Here is a 23,325-nt window from a genome sequence, read left to right as displayed (position 1 = left end):
TAGAAACTTCCCTTCTCACAGTTCTGTGGGATGGAGGTCTGAGATCAAGGCGCTGGCAGGGTTGGCTCCAATTAGGGCTGGAGGGACGCATCTGTTCCAGGCCTCTCTCCTGGGCTCGTTGATGGCCATCTCCTGATCACATGGTGGCGTTTTCCTAGTGCACACACGTTCTATGCCCAAATTCCCTGTTCTTATGAGGCCACCAGTCATATAGGATGGGGGCCTACCTAATAACCCCATTTTAACTTAGTTACCTCTTTAATGACCCTGTCTCTAAATGCAGTCACATTCTGAGGTTCTGGAGGTTAAGAATTCAACAGAGGAATCGGGGATTTCAGACCTCAGACTGTGGTGCAGTCCAAGGCTGGGGACTGGGCACAGATGAACTAAACCCCCTATTGATTGCAAGGTCTGCAGGAGGCAGGGATGGGAAGGGCGCGGTGTGGGTGTGTGCAGGGGGTGGGTTCCAGGGCTTCCAGCTCACCCACTCCCTCCCTCCTCCTTCCAGCTCCGATGCAGAATCTGACTATGGCAGCAGCGAGGCCTCCAGTGCGAAGCCCTGTGAAGGGAGAGCCTGGCAGCCAGAATCCCCACCTCTACAGAAGCCCCTTACCCGGCACATCTCCCTGAGGGAGCCTCTGACCAGGGCAGACTCTCCGCAGTGCCTGGAGGAGCTGCAAGCTGCACACGGTGAGCAAAGGGTGCACCGTGCTTCACTCTGGAACCCTGGGAGGGAGTGGGACCCTCATGGCCTGCCTTTCCTCCTGGAGGCCAGGTGACTGTGGCACTCACAGGGTGGGAGCTTTGAGGAGGGAGGTTCGAGTGAGGCTGGGGGGTCTGCACCAGGGCTGGCGTGCTTCTCCAGCTTTGAAGTCCCAAGTGGGAAAACATCAGAGGGGCCTGATCCCCTGTTGGATGTCACCGGCTGGCAGAGATAAGGGGGACCCAGTTCCCTCCTACCTGGAACAGCTTCTCTGCTGTAACCTGTGTGGATATTGCCTCAGAGGTTCCTCCAACAACCTTTAACCCCTAAAGGAAAGGACGTGGGACCAGCTGCTGTGGGACACCACAGGGGCCATTCCTGGGGCATGGGGCTCATGAAATGCACCCAAACTGTGCCTACACAATAATAAGTGAATCTTCAGTGAGCACCTGGAATTTTCCTACCCATGGCCCCATTTTATCCTAGGTGGGCCCTGTATGTAGGTAAATTATATAAAGCCCAGTTTTCAGGTAGAAAAAGACCAGGAGCTCTCCCCTGGTCTCCTCTCCAGAGGATTGAGAACAGGTGATGGGGGACCACCCTCCAAACTCTGGCCTACTTAGAACAAGTTGTCTTTAGCAACCCAGTTTGTTTTAATTCATAAAGGTGACCCAGAATTGAGTGTTTTGGTTCAGTCAACATCAACCTGTGACCAAGTCATCTGACTTGCAGGAAGGAGAGCCAAGGAAGAAACAGGCCAACAAACTTGCCTCCTTCCTTTAGGACCAATAAATAGCCTTTTCTGCTGGACACCAAACTTGACTTGCACCGCCCTCTGGTGGCCAAGAGTAAAATTTCCACCTGGTCCTCAGAAGCCCTGGTTTCCCAGGAAGAAGGATTGGAGCCAAAGAGAATAGATGCAGATATTTTTAACTTTGAACTTCCCCTTCCATGTGGATCTCTTTTTTTTTTTTAAGAAAAATGGATGTTGTCACCAAAATACATTTTTAAAGTACCATTTGTAGTATGAAAAGCTGAGCACAGGCATTGAACTGAGTACTGTCCTGTACCCAGAGCGTCCTGCCTTGCCTCTGGTTACCACTAACTCCCCACCCCTTCCGTCTCCCTGGGCTCCAGCCTCCCACTTGCAGATCCAGAGCCTGCCTGTCTTTCTTTTTTTTTTTTCCTTTTGTTTCTCCTCTCTCCTCAACAGTCATGGGATTTTAGGCCACTTATGAGAAAGACGTAATACAAAGTTATGACTCTATACATGACAAACGAAGCCTCAGAGTCAAGCATAACAAAGCCAATTTAGAAAGTAAAATTTTCCAGAGAGAGAGAACATAGTTCTAAACAGACAGTATTAAAAAGGGAACACACACAATTGTTCTCCTTGTCCAAGAGAAAAATATATACTGGTTTACATAGTTATCAAGAGTAGACACAACTTTTATTAATGTTGAACTCTATAGAAAGTTTCTGCTCATGTCAAATAGATGATATCAAGAACTGTTTTAGCTCATATCTTAATGAGTCCTCAGAAAATTTAGCCATAGTTTTCTTAAGGTTGTTTCTCATAGTTCCCCCTGCTGGCAGGTTAGGGTAAGACAGTGAGTCATGGACTTTGGTTTAAGAGACTAAGGCAGTTGGCCAAAGCATTTTGTTTCTGACAGTCTAACTTAACTCTAGAATAAAATACCAAGAACACAGAGGGGTGGATAGAGGAATGTTAGACAATCCTTTGTTGACTTCGTTTTCATCAATTATGGTTTCGATCACCGATAGGCCGGACGCAATGGTTAAGGTTAGCATCTCTAACGTTACTCTTAATGCTGATATAAGAAGCTCAACACTTTCCCAGATAATGTAGGGTTGACATCATGAGTGGATGTTATTGAACTCACCTGGATTCTCCCCTGGATAAATGCCTTTAAGTCGGATTCAGAGAAGACCAGACAAGACCAGGATATTGCTTTTGAAAGATTCCTGGTTTGTGCACTCATGCTCAAAGCCAAAAGAGAGAAATAAACCAAGAGCCATCTCCAGATGAATGGATAAACAAAACGCAGCACATCCATTCAAAGCAATGTTATTCAACCTGAAAAGGGAACAAAAATCTGATATATAGTACAATATGGATAATCCCTGAGGACATACACTAAGTGCAATAAGCCAGTCATAAAAAAGGGTTTGTTTGGGGTGAGAGAAAAGTTTTGGAAATGGATAGTGGTGATGGTTGTTCGGAATGTAGATGTACTTAATGCCACTGAATTATATGCTATCTACTTTTTTTTTAACTAAACAGCAAAACAGCTTGGAAGAGCTTTGGGATTGATGAACAAATAGAGGTCCTGGGAGAGTGGTGGGCCTGAGGGGGCATGTAAGCCTTCCCCATCCCTTTGTTGAAGTATCACTTCCATTTGGTTGTTCCTGAGTTGTACAACACATTAGTAAATGTTTAAGAATTGGTATTTTTTATGTTATGTACATTTTGCCGCCATTTAACAAGAGATTTCCAGGATCACCTCAGCTGGTCAAGGAAGCTCTCATACCCACCAAGTTCTTTTACAGGGCCTGCCCAAGGAGATGGCGTGAAACACAACTTACATACACCCTGTGTTATGAAAACCATAGAAAACATTCCCCTAAAACATCTGTGGTATTAATCTGATTTCCATTGCTGTGACGAAATACCTGAGATAAACAACTTAAAAAGAGAAAAGATTGATTTGGGCTCATGGTTTCTGAGGTGACTTGTTGCTTGGCCCTGTTGCTTTTGGTCCTGTGGTAAGGCAGAACATCATGGCGAGAGCACATGGCAGAGGAAAATGCTCACCTAGTGGCAACTGGGAAGCAAAATGAAAAAGAGGAAGAAGCCACAGTCCCAATAACTCCTTCAAGGGCACACCCCCCCAGTAACCTGACCTCCTTCCATTAGGCACCATCTCCTAAACATTCCACCACCTCCCAATAGCACCACAGCCTGGGGACCAAGCCTTAAACATATTGGACTTTGGGGGGCCATTTAAAATCCAAACTATAATAATTTAGTCCAGTGATTCATATAAATTTTGTCTAGAAGGCATATCCCTGGATCCTCACCATCAGAAAATCAAATTCCATGGGTCTAAAATGGGACAGTATCTGCATTTGGTATAAGCAACCCAGGTACATGGATGCAGGTGGGCCTGACCCATACTTTGGGAATCACAGAAAAGCGGCTTCCTGGGGGCCTGCCTGGATAAATTAATTGGGAAATGCATGCCCAAGCAACTCAACGGATGGATCTAGTGCATTGGATTTTTGGATAGAAACCAAGTTGATTTAGGAGGGCAATCTGCCCCCAAATTATTTTGGCATAGAAGAATTGGTATTTATCCATTTTTTTTCCTGGCAATAATCTGATAACAGGATGGTCCAATGGCATATGGAGGACACCACTAGTTTGTAACAATAATGAGATCATCAGCACCATATGGCAAAATTCTCACCCTCTTACTCCTTTTGCAGATCATACACTGAAATCCCCCAAATTAAAGTGCTCCTTTAAAATAAGAACTATATGCAAACATTAAGCACACATAAAACATAAGCTAAAAAGAAGAGAACTAGCCGTTCTTTATGCTGCTTAGAGCTACTAGAACTAGTCAATGCCATTCACACTCATTGTTTCCATTGTGGTAAAAAATATGTGCATGTTTGTCTCATAAATAGTAGTGTTGGGAAATCTCTCATTAATCTTATCCCTTTCCTTTTTTTTTTCCTTTTTAGTATTCAGTTCTAGGGATTGAACTCAAGACAATTGCTAGACAATTGCTCTACCACTGAGCTACATCCCCTAATTTTAGTCATCTCCAATAGGTTCCATTCCACAATGTTAATAGTAGAAGAGAAGCAGTCAGAGCTTTTAAGTCGTGGCTGGGAATGTCCCCGAACAGCTCATGTGTTGAAGGAATTGCAGCAAGGTCCACAAGTGGGGCTTTAGGTAATGATGGATTCTAACCTCATTGGTGGATTAATCCACTTGAAGATTTAATAATTTGAATGGACTGCTAGATAGGAACTGTAAGCAGATAGGGTATGTTTGGAGGAAGTAAGTCACAGGGGGTGTGCCTTTGGCCTCTCTCTCCTTCCTAGTTGCCATGAACTGAACAGCTTTCTTCACCATGCCCTTCTGCCATTGTGTTTCTGTCTTGCAGCCAGCTGATTATGAGCCAAAATAAATCTCTCCTCCTCTAAGCTGTTCTTGTCAGGCATTTTGGTCACAACAATGAAGGGCTAACATAAGAAGTCTTATATTTTTCTTGGGTGGTCTCTTGGTTAGGGGTCTGCAGGATGCAACTGTGCTTAACTTGCTTGCTCCTCATGTAAAACATCCAATCTGGCAAACTAAGTGGCTGCACTTTGAGTACCATCTGGTAATGGGGTGTGGGGGTTATTCACCATCCATCCACACTGGCTCCACCTCAGATCCATGGATTTGATTTTGAGGGCAAGCCTGTGGGATTGGAATCCTACTAGAGAGAGGAGACACAAAGCATTTCCAAATGGGGAAAGGGAGGGAGAGGAGCCAAGGGTCTAAGGAGCCCAAGGAACTTGACCTGAGAAAAGGAAGCCCCAAGGTAGTGGCTCACACCTGTGCTCCACAACCTGGCTTGTAAGAAAGCGCTGAGGTCCAACCCTGAACTGGTAGGGAGTAGAATGTCTAAGACTGGAGAGATGATGACTGTCCATCATTGGCTTAGCAGTGATGGATTCCAAGCTTGTTGGAACATGAATAAGGAAACTGAGGCCCACAGATGTTATATGATTTGATTCTGTGCATGGGAGTTGTCAGTTTTTTGACTCCAGGCAATTGTGGGCAAAGCACACACATGCCCACATACTGGCTGGGCCTTGGATCCAGAAAGGTCTATATTCAAACTTTCCCTGCCGCCATCTTCCCATCCCCAAATCCTTTCCACCCCCTTCCTTTCCTCTCATGCCCAAAGACCAGCTTTGTGAGTCTCTGGATGGGCATTGAGCCCATTCTTTCTCTTTGGCTGTGATGGAAATACCTGAGACAGAATCTGGAGGTCCTATGTGGGAACTGGGTCCACTTAGATCCCCTCTGCCCACTTTCATGCCCCAAATGGCCAAGACCCCTTTCCTTCTGCATGCAGTGTTCATTTTTCTCAGCTGGTTCTCAAGGCCCAGCTAAGCAGTAGGTCTTCAGTAGGAAGGACACCGTGTACTGCAGACGTGTTTCCATTGGAACCATGCCACAAGAAGGGGGTCAAGGGGTCACGGCAATGGCTTGCCCAGAGGTTCCATTAAAACTGGTTTCCTGGACTTGGGGGGCTCTGGGAGAAAAGGGAAGGCAGGGGCTAGAACTTTCTGCAGCTTCCTGGTTGCAGAGGAGCTCCAGTGTCCTATTACATCTACGGAACATTGACGTGAGGCCTCAGCTGTAAAGGCCAGCTCTGATATAAATGAATGAATGTAGGTGTGCTCATCCACACACGGGGAGGCATGTTTTTGTGTATATGTTTCTACACATGCATTAAAGAGGGCTTATTAACCATCAGTGACACAGAAAGATGGCTCATATTTGGAGGCATTCTCTGACAGGGGGCAGTGCCTGCCCTGAAGCCGGTTCTCAATGAATATGTAATGAGTGGATGAATGACAAATGGGGTTTGGGGGCAGGGAAGTGTGGTGTGGGGAAAGGAAAGTTTCCGTCAGTTAGAGCCACCTGTCTGCTAATTTGGGGTAAATGGGCTAGAGGAGTATCCCCTCTACACATCTGATGGACTCTTGCTCTCTTTTTCTTTCTCACCACAGCTTTGCAACGGGCCAATAGCTTCCAGGCTCCAACTCCAAGCAAACACCAGAACTGGAGAAGAAGATTCCAGTCCAGTGAGTCATATCGAAAGCTCTCTGTGGGTTGGGTGGGCTGGACTGGGCTGGGCAGGGGTTGATTCCCAGGCAGTGGCTCTCTCTCTTTCCTTACATGGTGCCTGTCTTCTCTGCCATGGCCTCCAGGACGTGAGGGGCAAAAAAACAACATGAAGTTGACCTGATTTCCACTGTGGACTAAAGGAAGAATTCTCCAAGGGATTTGGGACTGGCCCTATCCCTCTCTGCCCCCTACTCTAGAATCAGGGAGACTTGAGATTCCAAAATTTCACCCAGAAGCAGGCTTAGTGGAGATACTGAGGCCCACGGATGTTATATGATTTGATTCTGTGCATGGGAGTTGTCAGCATTTTGACTCCAGGCAAATTGTGGGCAGAGCAAGAAAGGAAGCAACACAGACACACACACACACACACACACACACACACACACACAGCCCTACTCCTTTTTCTGAGCATCTTGGTCCCAAGGAAGAGCAGAGATGGATGAAGGCGAGGGACCCCACCAGGGGGCGCAGTGGCCACACACACAGTTGCATCGCAAGCTGGCCCACAATCCCAGCCACAGCAGGGACAAAGCAGGAACTCCCTTCAGAGGCCCTGAGCAAGAGGCTGGGACTCATCCATTCCATTGCTGCCTTCCTCTCCCCCTGTGCCACATTCCCTCTCCAGGCTCGCCTAGGAGAGGAGGTGCAGGAAGGCCTTGGGTCTGGCAAGGTTTACATAATGAAACATCGTACTTGGAAGGGAGCCCTAGCTCCTTCCTTCTGAGTCAATACTGACTCCTAGCCAGTGAGTCACTCTCCAGCAACCCCAAGACCCACCAGACCTCACTGGGTCAGACTGGGACAGGGGCCACCTTTGGAGCTAGACCAGGACTACACATTTGTGCAAGCTGCTTCATCTGGGGACAATCTAAAATGACGCTTGAATTACTGACAGTGCCCAAGGCAGTGAGAGCAAGAGGGTGGAGGGAATTAAAGCCTTCCACATGTCCTCCTCTCATTCCTGGCCCCCAACCCCTCGGAGGGCACTGGGATCCTTCTCTTGGGCAGGTCCACATGGGTGTAGAGTCCATTCCAATGCTTCTGAGTGCCACCACTATGAGGGGCTCAGTTGTGCCCTCAGGGAGTTCCTAGCCTGGGTGAGAGCCAGGGGACTGGTGGAGACACAGCAGTGTCAAGGTGCTGGAGGAGGCACAGGACAGAGAAAGGACTGACACACAGCAGCGAGGTGCCTGGCATGGACCTAGGGACTCAATCGTCAGTAACCGAAGAGTATCAAGTGCTGATTTTCATGTACAGAAAAGCTGGTTTGAGGGAAGCACTTGAGTTGGAATTATTAGGTGGGCGTATATATATTATATGGTCTGGCCCAGAAGAGATACCTGTTCCTTGTTTTCTCAGTGAATGGATGCTTTTTTTGCATGGGGAAGATTCTGGGGATGGAATCCAGGGCCTTGCACATGCTAGGCAAGCACCCCACCACTGAGCCATGCCCTCAGCCCTGCTGAATGAATGAATGAACCATGGAGCTGGTGAGACTCAGTGCAAAGCACAGGGCTTCAGGTTTTTCCGGCTGAAGCCCCTAGAGGGCGCTCCCAGACTTTGAGAGGGATTTGAGGCATTCATAGCCTCCAAATTCTGGGAAGCTGCACCCTGAAATCTCAGTCCTCATAAAAAAAAAAAAAAAAAAAAAAAATCCCAAGCTGAAAGCCACTAGAGCCATCTTTTTTGTAATAGGAAAAAAACATAGGACACTCTCTCCAAATGACCATGATGCCAGAATGTCCTCTAGGATTCCGGAAAAAGGTCACTCTGGTCAGAGGGCTCAAGAGGAGGTAACGTGGCTTTTGATCCAGGGTATCAGAAGCTGTGATTCAGGCTCTGGCTTGCTCAACAACCCCTTTTGCACAAAGGGACCCTAAGGGGCAGTAGCACCCAGGACCAAGAATCTGCAGAGGGCAAGGGAGCCAAGATTCCAGGAAAGAACCAGAGAGGGGGGTCTGAATTGGCAAATGAGGAAACATGAAGAGCTGGAGAAATTGTGGCTGGGATGGGTGCATGGCTCCCTCTGGAAAGGGCCAGGGCTTCAGCCATGTCTTTACAAGACACCATCTGAGGCATGAGAGAAGGGGACAGGGATGGAACTCATATGTAGCTAACATGAAGCATTTGTGTCCTATACTGCCCGGCACTTTTTTGTGACCCATTTATTCCCTCAACCATCCCCTGAAGCAGTGCTAGACTTGAGGAAGCTGGGGGTCAGTGTCCAGCAGCTGCTGTGAGTGTGAAGGGGTGAGGTCCCAGGCTCCCCTTGACCATGTTCTGAGTGAACTCAAAGGCATAACCAGTCTCCAGCAGGTGACATTTCCCATCATCACTCAGCTTGGCTTGAATGGCAGCCCAGGGACCAGGGTTGGCCTACACGGGAGCCCTGCTCCCCAACTCCTCAAGCCCTCCCCAAGCTCTACCTCTAATACAGGGCGTGAGGACCATGAATGGAGAGAGACCCCACTGGCCAGGTGGGCTGGGAATTAGAGAAAGGAGCGGGGAGCAGCTTCCAGGTCACGACCTTGTGAACCCCAAGGCTTTTCTGCTGGGCTCGTGTCCCCAGGTGTCCCTGACTGTGTGTCATAAGGTCCCCTGAGACTCCATGGAGGAACAAAAAGGCAGTGTGTGGAGCCAAGACAACTTTTGAAACAAATTAAGGAGTTGGATTCAGAAGATGGCAGGGAGAGGAGAGTGAGGGGGCGAGGGAGAGGGGGAGAAGGAATCTGGCAGGAATTTGGCAAGCTGAGGACAGGAAGCAAGGCAACAACTGACTCACGACTTTTGCCTTTTTAGGCTCGAACCATCTCGTTGTGGGCTGAGGTGGGGGTGCCGGTGAAGGGAGGCAGGCCAGCCGCCTGCCCTGCGCCAGCTCCTGGAAGCCCATGGCCTGTCTCCCAACAGCTCCTTCTTGCCCACCCTCACATCAGCTCTCTCCCCTGGGGTTACCTGTTCCCTTGGAAGCTTTTTGGAAGCCTCCCCTTTGGGGGCTTGTCGACCGTGTGTGGGGGGTAGCCATCTTTTCAGAACCCAAATCTGGGGTACGCCATCTGACATGCTTGCGTTCGCGTGTGAGGAAAGAAGGGCAGATTACTGAACGTTCAGCCCCGTGGCCACTTCCGCTGTAAGAATGGGACTGGCTGGAACTCATGGGGATGGTTAGGTATGACCTGGGCTGTGTGGGTCCCTGAGGAGGAGCTTCTCACCCAGAGCTTTGAGGAAACTGGGCCTTGGGTTGAGCTAAGAAGGGAGCTAAAATCCAAAGCCTGGACACCTCAGAGGGAAATCTCCATGGGTCATCTGAGCAGCCATAAGCAGGCAGCGAGACATGGGAGTGACCAGTAGGCAGCAGTCCTGGGGGGTGTCTGGGGGACACCCATATGTGCTCCCACGGTTCATGGGAGAGCTGGGTGTGTAAGAACCCAGTAATGAGGGGCACATCGGCAGACTGCGTGGCATTCAGAAACTATTTGAGTGCAGCTTGTCTGAAATAGTTCAATATGGAGATAAAATACTTGAGATTTCAGATTTAAGACTACTATCCTCAAGGGGGTAGCGGGGGAGAGAAGCACATGTGAGCGTGGAAGAACTTCTAGGCTACAACTGTCACCATCTGCTCTCATGAGACCAGATGATGTCAGCTGTCCACAGTGGGAATTAAGCTCCTCCCCGGGCCCAGCCATGCTCCTTTCTCACGCATCTCTGAGCAGATACACTGCTTTCCTGTTTGTTCCCTGACCAACAGAAGCTTGGCATAGATCTCACTCTGTGTGCTTCAGATGATTTGATATGGCTGTAACCTCCCTCCCTTGTGTTCCCTTGATGGCACAGCCTGGCCACCTGTCTGAGAGCCCCTTGGGTGCTCTTCCATTAGTCGTGAATGTCTACCCCGTGTGTGCCACGGCTAATGCTTCAGCACCTCGTGGGCAGAAACCTCAGATGGTTTATTGATGAATGACTTAATGTAGCCCCAGCTCTTAACCAACAGAGCTTTAGGGAAACTTAAGGGTAGATGTCTATTTCCAATAAGCACTCTGAAAAGTCTAGGTCACCTGCCTCGGGAACAACCTCAGGAGTTTGAAACACGGTGGTCCTTTGACTTTTCATCTTGGGGTTCCCTTTGTCCCCAGGGCTCCTCTGCCTTTCTGGGTCCCATTCCTCCAATTCCCAAGATGTGGCCACCAGGAACCTCTGAGTCAGTCTCCAACCCTTCCTCTTCTTGGCTCTGCCTGTAGAACAGGAGCCTCACTGCAAGCCTCGTCTTTTTGCAAGCTCTTTCACAACAGCTCTGTAACAGAGAATGTTCTTTCCTCGGTAGATTTGCAGCCAATGAACAAAAGAACCCTGTCATCTCCAAAGGAGCCTTCTCCTCTTCCTCTTTCTTCCTGGTCTTCTCCTTCATCTTCCCCACCATCGTCTTCTTCTTCAGCCAGTGTCCCTGGGCATACCCCAGATGACTCCTCCCCATCTCAGGTGAGTACAGCCAAGGGCCCCCCCGCACAGGCCTAGGAAGGTGAGCTCCTCCCGCCTTCCACACTTGACTCTGGATGCTGTGTGCTCTTAAGTGCCCCCTAGTGCAAGGCCAGGGCCAGAGAAAAACTTGTCAACGGTCCACTCCAGGCCTTCTTCACAAGTGCCTTTCATGAAAGCTCATCCACTCCAAGGACACAGACACCCTCCCTCAGAAACCTCTTGAGGGGTGGACTTTGTACCAAGCATTGCACCATGGGATGCAGAGATGCTGGGACGGGTGCTCTGCCCTTGAGAACTCACAGAGGGTATTAAGGAGCTCACAACTAAAGGAACAGACACAGAGGGAGCCTTTGCTAGCATCTAAGGACCTTGGAAGCAACATCCTTCTTGTATAGGAAATGTCATTTTTGACAAGCATGGCTGGACTCTTTCTTTCCATAGGCAATTGTCAAGCCTCTGTGCCTGCCAGCCCTGTTGTAGGTTCTAGGAAGTCAAGTGCACAAGACAGAAATAATGAATGCTCTTGTGAAGGCCCCAGTTCTCTGAACTGCAAGGCACAGCCACTCATTGCAGAGTCTACTTATATTCTCCCTTTGCCAAGGGCCAAGTTCCTCCATGCTGGAAGTGGCTACTTTTCTCCGTGGTACAAGGTGTGAAATTTAGAAGGGTCACTGAAAGGTACTAAAGCTCACACTTTTGCCACCACAGCAGAAAGGTAACTGTCACTTTCTCACCTCAAAAGCCTCCAACAAAGAAACCTTGGTCTTGTGATTGTTAGAGGAACATACCTGGGTAAAGGAGGCCATTCGGTAGGACCACGTTTGGGCATCTCCTTTGGAGATGACGGGGTTCTCGCCTTCTGCCATGTGCCTGGCCATCCTTGGGGCCAGCCATCCCTGTGCTCACTGGCCTAGGAGCTCATCAAGGGCAGCAGACACACATTGGTCTTCCCTTCTGGCTTCCTACCCACCCAATCTAGGACCCAGAATGGCCTTTAATCAGTATGGATTTAGGGGCTCCAGGTAGATCTCAACAGGTTCCAAGAACCCTCTTAGAACAAAGAGCAGCCCCATGAAATCCTCTGAGGCAAAACCATTTTTGACTTTGGTATCTGAGATCTGGAGAAAAAAAAGGAAGTAGAGTGTGGGTTGGGATTTGCCTCCTCCATATAAATAAATGCTGTAAATTATTAGCTAACTGCCATTTCTGCCCATCCCCTCTAGGTGGCAGCTTACAATCCCCATTCACAGGTCTCCAGAGGTCACTCCAGTCCATCTACCCCAATCTTTCTGAGACGAGCCAGAGCCCAAGGAACACCCATGGAAACTCCCCTCTATCTGCCTCATGGTGCCGTGCTGGAGCGGGCAGAATACTGCCTGGTGAGCCCCGGAGGAGACAGTGTCACAAGCCCTGTGGAGATGGCTTCTGAGGACTGTGAGGAAGCAGAGGCCCCTCTTGGAGGTACCAAGAGCCTCCACAAAGACCCATACCCCATTGGGCAGAAGGACAGGTGCCTCACACATCAAGAGCAATCTCTCGTGGATGGAAAAGAACCAAGAGAGGAGAGGATCAGACCCAGGAGGCAGCAGGAGGGCAGGTCAGAGCTGGCAGAGGAGAGGAAGTCGGGTTTGAAGAAGTTAGTCCTCACTCAGGAACAGAAGACCATGCTGCTGGATTGGAATGACTCCATCCCTGAGACTGTGCACCTCAGGGCTGAGGAACCACTTTCCCAGGACAGTCCTGGGGGTGATAGACCAGGCCGTGTGCTGAAGCCAGTCCACCCCTTGACCCTCCCTCGGGCATGGAAACAGACACTGCCAGCCCAGAGAGAGGCCCAGGAGGAGACACGGGCCCCAGCTGTACGGACTCCGGCAGAGCAAGGTGCCCCACCTAAGTCTCCCCTGCGGCTCATAGCCAATGCCCTCCGAAAGTCCCTGGGAAACTTCTTTCCCAACTCCGAAGGTGGAAAGAAGGCCTGGGCCAAGTCAGAATCCAAAACTTTGCCCACCGATCAGCCACACACCTGTACTCGCTCATTCAGCCTTCGGAAAACCAGTTCCAACAAGGAGGGGGACCAGCAGTCCAGTGGGACACATGTGGCAAGCAGGGCCTCTGCTTTCTTCTCCCTGGGTTCCGAGGCTGCTCAGTTCTCGAGGCTTAGCCCTTCGGACCCTGCCCTCTGCGCCCATAGTTTGCCCAATCGGCCATCTAAGAGATTTCCTGCACTAGCGTCCCCACCCTGCAGCAAGATGGAAGATGTCCCCATACTCCTGGAGAAAGTGAGTTTGCAAGAGACCTTACCAGATGCTGCTAGGGTTCCAAAGAAAGGAGCCTCACTTTTTTCCTCCCTCAAATTCAAAGACAAATCTTTTGAAAGTTTCCTTCAAGAATCTAAACAAAGGAAGGACATCAGGGACCTCTTTAGCAGCCCTGATGGGAAGGTGCTGCACAGGGACAATGTCCTATCCCTGGAGAAGCTGGCACAGCCTTTCAGAAGCACCTCCCTGGAACAGGTGGCCCATCTTCCTTCTCCAGGAGGAGACGCAAGTAAGTGGCTCTTTCCGTATAGAAGTCGACAGTTCCTGATGGTCAGTTAGTTATCCTTGCTTGGGTTAGCAAACAGGCATCATCACTCTGGTTTGTTTCTCAAATTAAATTCTAAACTTGCTTCTCAAATTAAACACAAAAATAGAGAAACTTGAAATTGAAATTTTTTTAAAAAAATAAAATTTTGAAATTAGGACATTGAAAGTGTTAACTAGAATTCCATCCCTTTCTTGCTCATTGACTGTTTTTACTAAGTTGTACATAAAATATAACTTTTTAAAAATTAGCATTATGCCATAGGTATTATGCCAATTACCATCTGATTTACATAAATGTAATTGAATAGACTAGAATGTTTTGTGGATACCTTGTCATTTAATGAATTATTTTCTTTTGTTTATAGGTATACATGAATATATAAATTATAGATGAATATATTTATATGTCATGTATGGTGTTGAATGAATTTTTATGCATAGAGCTTTTTGTTTCTTTTGAATTACTAGGTTAAACACTTTTCTATATATTTGGTTACCAATGGAAATGTAGACTTTTTATGTTTAAATCTGATTTTTTAAAATTATAAATTAATATATCAAGGACTATAATCAAACAACATGGAAATATCTAAAAAAAAAAAACTATATTTATTATCTCATCACTTCTGTACTTGCCAAAGATTTAGTATATTCCTTTAGCAACAATTTAGTTGTTGGTTGATTGCTTGAAACAAATGATGATCTTACTATTTCTATTGTCAAGCAACTGTTTTTCTTTATTCTTTTTTTTACTTTTTTATTTTCTTATACAATTTTTATTTTGGAACTTTAGTTTTCAAGTAAAAACAAAATTACTTATCTTCTTTTGTTTCCCAATCAAATATCTATAATATTAACAAGAGGCTTTATTTGAAGTCAAGTTTGGGATAAGCATAGATCAGGTTAGGGTATCACTCTATCCTTTACATCATCTATCAAAAGTTCATGTGTCACAAATATTTTGTAGATAATATAGTCACATGGTTTAAAATCAAAGGGTACAAAAGGCACAAGGTGAAAGTCCTCCCTCCCATCCTTGTCGGTAAGGCATCTGGACTCTATCTTGATGATAGATATTATTATCAGTTTCTTGACCATTCTTCCAGGCAGAGTTTATGCATTAAGAGAAAATTTACATATGCTTTCTTTTTCTTACACAAGTAGTAGCATGGTAGCATGCTGCACACACATTTCTTTTTTCTTTTTGTACTTTTAATTTTATCTTGGAGATCATTCCATATTAGTACATAAAGAACTTTCTCTGTCAGGTGAAGCTGGTGCACTCCTGTAATCAGGAAGCTGAGGCAAGAAGACCGCTGGTTTGAGGCCAGCCTCCACAACTAAGTGAGACCTTGTCTGAAAATGAAAAATAAATAAATAAATAAAAAGGTCTGGGGATGTAGTTCAGTGTCTGGGGATGTAGTTTGGTGGTAGTTCCCCGGGGGGTGGGGTGGGGAGAGTTTTCTCCTTTGTTTTATTGCTGCCCTGTATTCCAGGGTACCTTAATTTATGCAGCCAGTCCCCAAGGATGCAAGGATTGTTATTTCACATCTTGTTATCACCAGCAGTGCTACATTGATTAACTGAGAACTTAATCCATTTGGCATATGCATGAATTTATCTGTAGGATAATAAATTCCAGAAATGGAAATGCCTGAGCAAAGGATGTGTAAATTGGGAACTTTCATATTGATTGCCCGGTTATTCCCCATCCTGGTGTGCAGATCACATTCCCAACAACCAAGGTGGAGTAACCAATGTGTTCCCTGCCTTCCTAATTTTAACCTTTCCCAACCCAATAAACTCAGAAAAGTTGAAATTTCAATGAAGTAATTGGGCCTCTTTTCATATGTTAAAGAGATGTTCATGTTTCTTTTCCTTGTATTGTTGGTTCTGTCCTTTGTCCAGTTTTTTGTTGGTTTGTTAGTATTTTCTTAATGACAGGTAGGAACTCTATTTAAAAGGAAAGAACATTTCTTATGTTGTTACAAATATGCTTTTTCCAATTTCTTGTTTGTGCTTAAATTTTTTTATGTTTTTTTTTGAGGGGGGCGGAGCAGAGGGATTGCTAGGAATTAAACTCAGGGGCACTCAACCACTGAGCCACATCCCCATCCCTATTTTGTATTTTATTTAGAGGCAGGGTCTCACTGAGTTGCTTAGCATCTTGCTGTTGCTGAATCTGGCTTTGAACTCCCCATCCTCCTCCCTAGATGCTGGGATTACAGGCATGCACCACCACACCCAGCGTTTATGATGGGTTTTGTTGCATTCAATTTTTATTTTTATATAGTGATTATAACTTTTTATTTTATGGAAGAAGAAAGAGCTTCTTTAAAGTTTATAGAATTTTCTTACAGTTTCATTGAGTATTTTTGTTTGATCTTTTTTTTTGCATTTAAATATTTACATCAAGAAATTATACTACTGTAAAATATCAATTATGGCTCCAACCTTATTTTTTTTAGATGTCTCCCTACTTATCCGAAATAATTTAGTGAATAATCCATCTTTTCCTCTCTTATGTAAGGCAAGAAGATTGCTGGTTTTAGGCCATCCTCAGCAACTATTTATCAAATATTGGATTCTGCACTTGTATTTATTTTCATCCTACTATATTCCCTTGAGTTGTTCTTTCATGTATCAATACCACACTATTTTAATTATCTCACTTTATTTGTGTGCTTAATAATTTTTTACATATTTTACTATTAGTAGGAAGAGTATTCTGATCTTCTTTTTCTACAATATTCTGACTTTTCATGCTTATCTGATAGTCTCTATGAATTTAACTTCAGCTTGTCTATGTATCAAAAAAAAATCTGTTAGTGCTTTTATGCGATTGAGCTAAATTCATAAACTACTTACTTTGATAAAAAATCACAAACTTACGATATGAATTGTCTTTTCAGCTGTTCATTTCTTTTTCATGACCTCCAGGAACATTTTAATCTTTGTATCAAATAAATCTTGAGTATTTATTAAGTTTACTGTTAGGTACATTTGTTCTTGCTATTACTGTAAACAAGATCTTTCCAGTTTATATTCCTACTTCTTGTTTATACAAAAGTTATTGATTTCTGTATACTAATTTCATACCCATTCATCTTACTACATTCTCTTTTCTTGTGTCAAGATTTCTCTAGGTTATTTCTATATCTACACTCAACATCAGCAAATAATCATTTTACCTTCTGCTTTTAAATTATGTATCTCTTATTTTGTTCCCCTAGTTTCTTTTGTTACAGAATCTCCAGAATAATATTAAAGTATTAATAATGATAACCTTATGACATTCCTAAATTCAATGAAAATGCTACTAGTATTTTCCCATTTAAACATGATACTGGCTTCTGGGTTGACTGAGATATATCTTATCCTTTTATGGACAAAACCTTCCTATTCTAATAAAAATATTTTCAATCATACATAAATGGTGAATTCTATCAAATGTCTTTCAGCACCTTTTAAGATATTTGTATGATTTTTTTCTCCTTAGTTTGATATCATAAATTAGATAATAGATTTAGGGCTATTGAACCATCTTTGCATTGGTGAACCACTTAATCTTAAGTTCTTATTTTAATATACTTTCCAAGTCTGTTTAGTAATGTTTTATTCTTAAATAAAGCATTGAATTTTATTAATTTTTTCATTAATATAGTTAAGATTGGTCTACAGTTCACTGACATCACATTTATGTGACTTCTGTATGTGTTGATTACAATAAGTTGGGTAATATATTTTCCTGATTTTTATGGAGAGATGTATTCCTGTATATTCAACATGAAATTGTGTGACTTCCTTGGCTTAGAACAGAATGGGAGTGTAGAGAAGGGAATTAGATCTGGACTGGCCAGCTCTGCAAATAATGCCTGGGCCTCTCTCTTAGAAGATCCTTGTGTTTCTTAAAGGTGTTCCTAGATTATATGCTAAGGATGTAAAGATTTTATCAATCCCATCAGATTAGGCCCATCAGTCTTCTATTTCCTGTCCATTCCAGCAAATGCATACAGTGACACTGCTGTCTCTGCATTTATCTTATTTTTACAAGAAAACTTTCTAAGCAAATTAAAGATACATGTAAACTTATCTGGATATTTAAATGGCTTAGGGGCATAAACTAATTTCAAGTACTTACCAATGCCCATCTTACACAATTTTAATGCTAGCTATCATTCTTGTGTATAATTAAAGAAAGCCCCCTGAAAACCTTTTTATGTTTATATAAACTTATTGCAGTATAACACCTTTAAAGTCTTTAAATATTATGTCTACAACTGATGAGTTTTTACAAAGTACACCACTATGTTTTTGTCTCTGAGGTTAAGCTACAGAACATTCGCCGAACACAGATGCCTCCTCATTCATTACTCCCTCTGTATACCCCACCCAACAAAAGGATTGCCACCTGACTCCTATCAGCTTAGATTATTTTTGCAGCATTTTAATTTTTTCACTTTAAAAAATAAAATAATTTGATATTGTAGTAGGAAGAATTATGCACAATCTTGTCCCCTAGAGTATGGTGGGAACATTTCACTCCATCCTGTGATTAGGTTAGGGGATTTTAAGGACATAATTAAGTCCCAAAACAATCAACTTGGAGTTAATCAAAAGGGAGATCATCCTGGGCAGGCCTAACTTAATCAGGCAATCCCTTAACAAGGACTTTCCAAGGTCAGAGACTGGATTCTAAGCCTGAAAGACATGATTTTGCTGGCCTAGAAGAAGCAGTAAACTGTCACATTGTGAGAAGGCCATGAACAGATGGCCTTTAGGAGTTAAGATTGACAGCCACAGAGAAAAAGGACCCTGTGCCCTACAACCAATAGGAACTGAATTTTGACAACAGACTGAATGAGCTTGAAAGAGGACATTGAGCTACAGATGAGAACTGCAGCTCAGCTGACACCTTGATGTCAGCCTTGTAAGACTCTGGGCAAAGTATTGGTGGAGTTATGCCTGGACTTCTGACCTACTGAGCCTTAAATAATAAAACCTAGGTAATTGTAAAGCTAGGTAATTGGTTGTGCAGTAGGAAGCCAGACAAGTATGTACTCTTTTGTGCCTGGCTATCTTCACTGAACATTATGGGGGTGGTGGATTTATCCATGTTGTTATGTGCAGAATTGGTTTATTCTTTTTAGTTTCTGTATTTCATCCCATTGTATGAATATTTCACAATTTATTTGTGCATTCTGTTTCTAGGTATTGAGGCTGTTTTCAGTTGTTTTTATTATGAATGATGCTGCTTCAAGCAAGCTTATACATACCTTTGGTGCATGCATGTGCTCATTTCTGTTAGATGTTGCCAAAGATAAATGAAGCTAGACACTAAAGTAGTAAGGACAAATTTTAATCAGTAATATACTATTGCAGTAGGAAGAAGTTCCAGTATGATATGAAATCAACTTTGATTTCTATAGAAGTCAATGGGGTGCCTTACAGGGAGAATGAGGCAGGGTGGAAGGGGCTCAGTAGAGTCAAGGAAGTAAAAATTTACAAAGGCTAATCTGTATAAAGACAGATTAAGCTAGCTGTGTCTATTAACTGGCAGTTAAAGAATCTGTCTTCCAACAGAGACTGGGAGACAGTGACCCTATCCTTTGTGGTGATTATACTTTAAGAGAATGGCTTTCATGTCCTTGAGAAAGATGCTCTTGAGTTAAAGGAGACACATAGACATCTCAAAGGGACAGAGGAAGGATTTACATTTGGGAACCCTTTTTAGTAAGTAGTCTAAGAACAGGGCAGGGGATATCATTGGGTGTTGGCTAAAATAAACAGGAAAGTCTTTTGGCAACTGAGCTTTCTTAGGTACCTAAGGATCATCCCTAAGGGTATGATCTTGAGCTGTCAGAAACTACATTAGTATATAAGTATTTTAATATGTGTGTGGGGGGGGGGGTGGGGGGGGTGAACGATCATTTGTGTTGAGAGTCTATAACTTTTTATAGGCTGAGATTGAAGACCAATGGAGAAGAGGGTTCAGAGGATCCTGGTCAGAGTTCAGCCAAGGAGAGAAGCTTTGTGAGCATCCACCTAGCAGTGGAATTGCTAGGTCATGGAGTAGGTGGAAGAGTTGATTTAATTGATGCAGTATAGTCAGTTTCTCCAAGTGGTTGTTACAATCTATAGGCCCTCCAGCAGACAGGAGACCTCCCCTCGCTCCACATACTTGGTAATCTCAGTTTTGTTTTGTTTTCCTGTTGATATTGCTGTATTTGTAGGTGTGTGATAGCATCTCATTACTTTGATTTGCATTTACCTGATAATGGTGTTGCGTATTTTTCATAGGTTTATTTAAGTATTCTCTTGTATGAAGTCTTTAAATCTTTGGCTCATATTCTTATGTGTTGTCAGTCTTTTCTTTATTGATTCCTAATCTGTGTTGATTCTGGTTAATCAGTCCTTTGTCAGATATCTGTATTGCAAATATCTTCTCTCATTTTTTGATTCACTTTTTTATGTTGTGTTGAGGATCAAACCCAGTGCTTCACATTTGCTAGGCAAGCACTCTGCCATTAAGCTACAATCCCAGCCCCTAAATGTATCTTTTGATAAACTGGAAGTACCTACTTTAATAAAGTGAAATTTATAGTATCTTCCTTTATTATTAATTTTTGCATTTTTGTTTATGAAATCTTTCCCTACTCCAAGGTCATGTTAATGTTCTACATCACCTTCTAGAAATGTACTAAACGAATACAGCAATCCCTATTTCACAATTGAGACATGGCTAGAGTGAGTGAGGAAGTGTATTTTTAAGTTTTTTAATTTTAATGAATTTTTTAAAAAATGGAAGTGGTGTATAATGTTTTTCTGTTAAATACACCTTTAGTTTTGATAGGATTGTATTTCATATTAGCCATTAAAAACTTAGCACCTGAACTACGATATGCTATAGATGTAAAATATTCATCGACTCTTGAAGATTTAGTATGAAAGAAGTAATGTAAAATAACTTATTCATAGTTTTTGCATAAATTGCAAATTGAAATGATAATATTTTTGAAATTTGGGGTAAAATTATGTTCATCTATTTCTTTTTACATTTTTAATGTATAAATTACATACACGGCTTATATTTCTACTGGACAAGACACTTAGAGGAGCTTTATTAGTTTATCTTTCACAATTAATTCTGTTAATTGTTTTCTTACTTTTATCTTGAAGTTCAATTCGTGGCTCTTTTTACCTTCTTGAGATGGATCTTAGAGCATTCAGTCTCAAATTTTCGTCTGCTTAATACATGCCTTCTTAAAAGCCCTGAATTTCCCTTTAGTCACTGCTTTAACTGAATCAGAGTTGTTTCATTATGACTTGCTTTTATCATCAGTCAATTTTAGTGTAATAGTATTGTTTAATTTCTACATCATTTTATGATTTCTAGCTTAATTTCACAATTGTCATAATACATACTACATATGGATTAATCTTTTGAGATTTGTTGATACTTGCTTTATGATTTGGCTTATCAAGTCAACTTGGTAAATGTTCTGCATGTGCTTGGAAAAAAATGTATATTCTCTACTTTTTGGATGTGATGTTCTCTGTACTTAGAAATTAGGTCAAATTTATGGTAGTGTTTGCTCCTATCCTTTATATCCTTACTGATATTTTGGTCTGATTTTTCTATCACCTGATCAGAGAGCTATGTTTAAAATATCTGAAAATGATTGAGGTTTTGATTATTTTCTAGTTTTAGTTCAATAGATTATTGCTTTATATATTTTGAGGCTATTCTATTAGCTGCATCCATATTTGACTGCTATAGTATACTTTTACATTGACACTGGGATCATCATCTCTTATTTTTGCAATATTTTTCGGCCTTGAAGTCTTTGTCTGATTTTTAATGTAGCTATGCTAGCTTTCTTGTAATTTTTTTTTACATGATATCTTTTTCTCTCATTGTAAACTTACTTTGTTCTGAAAGTTTCTTATAAGCAGCATATAGTTTGAGTTTTTTACAATCTGATTTGATAGTCTTTCCCTTTTATTTTGTTATTTAGTCCACTTGCAGTTAGCATTATTATGATATATGTGGATTTAAATCTCAGCTTACTATTTGGTTTTCATTAATTTGATCTCATATTTTCTTGCTTCTTTTGCTTTTCTTTGCATTTTTGAATGCAGTTTCTTTTTTATTTAATAGTTATGGTAATCATAATATATAGTACATATAATTATACATAGTTTGTTTATTAATATTTTGGTGGTTACCCAGGAGGTTATAATGTTAATTGATGACTAAAATGAATCTATGTTAAATTAATTTTCTTATCTGTTCCTGAATAGCCTAAGAACTTTAGAAAACTTTAAACTCCATTTATCTTCTTCCAACTTTTATGATGTTGCTGTCACATATTTTAATTTTATACCTATCTTAAGGCCATGGAGATTATAATTAAATTTTAAACAATCAGTGTTCCTATTTTCTCTTTGGGAAGGAGATCTCTCTCTCTCTCTCTCTCTCTCTCTCTCTCTCTCTCTCTCTCTCACACACACACACACACACACAGTGAATTTTCTTTTCTTAAAGAACCCCTTTTTAGCTGGGTGCAGTGATGCATGCCTGTAGTCCCAGTGGCTTGGGAGGCTTAGGCAGGAGGATCTCAAGTTCAAAGCCAGCCTCGGCAATGGTGAGGCACTAAACAACTCAGTGAGACCCTGTTTGTATACCCAGCCCTGCCACCCAAAAGAACCCCCTTTTAGGATTTCTTTTAGTGTGAAGAGAAATACTCTTAGGTTTCATTTCTCTGAACTTTTGCCTTTATTTCTAAAGGATATTTCTTCAGAATATAGATTACAAATTGGAAGTCAGTATCTTTTTTTGGTGGGGGGGAGTTAGTATCTTTCATTATTTAATACTATTATTCCATTGTTTATATGGAAAGCCAGTTTTATAATCATCTGTCCTTCTTTGAACATAAGGTGTATATTTTCTATGTGAATTTTTATTTGAATAGATACAGAGAAATGTATGCAAAAACAAGTGCTGGTACAACAGTGTGGTTATTTCAGGGGTGAGAACAAATGGAAGGTTTGTATGCATGCTCATTATTAATATTTTCTTTTACAAATTTGGGCAGGATACCTGCTATAACAAATTATGCTCTAAAATTTTCAAATTATCAAAGTCAAATATTAAATAATATTAAAAATCAAATATTACTAATGATTTATAATGAAACCTGAGATCCTGCTCTCATTCTCCTCACTGGCCCAACCATCCTCTACAGGTACTTGCTTTTAATTACTTCAGCTTATTATTATTATTTCCAGTTATTATTTCTATATTTGTAAATAATATCCTTGTGTTAGTCAGCCTTCCATTACTGTAAAACAAAATACCTGAGATAATTGAGTTACAAAGAGATAAGGTTTATTTTGACTCAAGTTTTTAAGGTTTCAGTCCATGATTGACTGATCTCATTGCTTTTGGCCCTACAGCACAGCAGCGTATCATGGTGACAGTTCAGGGAGATAACTGCTCATCATGAGACCAGGGAACAAAAGAGTTGAGGAAGGAACTGAGGTCCTGCTATCTCCCTTCAAGGGCATGCTCTGTTTACCTAAAGACCTTTCACTAGGTTTTTAGGGAACATAGT

At 42.7% G+C, this 23,325-nt stretch overlaps 1 protein-coding gene across 5 annotated transcripts in view; it reads left to right on the top strand.

Moving 5' to 3' along the window:
* Mical2 (microtubule associated monooxygenase, calponin and LIM domain containing 2) overlaps nucleotides 1–23,325 on the top strand; it is a 218,593-nt gene that overhangs the window by 155,817 nt on the left and 39,451 nt on the right. For all 5 annotated transcript variants that reach the window (XM_046437987.2, XM_046437983.2, XM_058576958.1 and 2 more), the window contains 4 exons: nucleotides 509–690; nucleotides 6,527–6,601; nucleotides 10,969–11,123; nucleotides 12,347–13,670. In XM_046437987.2, coding sequence (XP_046293943.1) covers nucleotides 509–690; nucleotides 6,527–6,601; nucleotides 10,969–11,123; nucleotides 12,347–13,670 — 1,736 coding nt within the window. The remainder of the gene's footprint in view (nucleotides 1–508; nucleotides 691–6,526; nucleotides 6,602–10,968; nucleotides 11,124–12,346; nucleotides 13,671–23,325) is intronic.

The sequence above is a fragment of the Marmota monax genome, unplaced genomic scaffold (genome assembly GCF_021218885.2).
Source record: "Marmota monax isolate L192 unplaced genomic scaffold, Marmota_monax_Labrador192_F-V1.1 WCK01_AAM20220418_F8-fsc00061, whole genome shotgun sequence".
Classification (NCBI taxonomy): domain Eukaryota; kingdom Metazoa; phylum Chordata; class Mammalia; order Rodentia; family Sciuridae; genus Marmota; species Marmota monax.
Note: the sequence above shows the minus strand (reverse complement) of the source record. Positions and strands in the feature narration are given on the sequence as shown.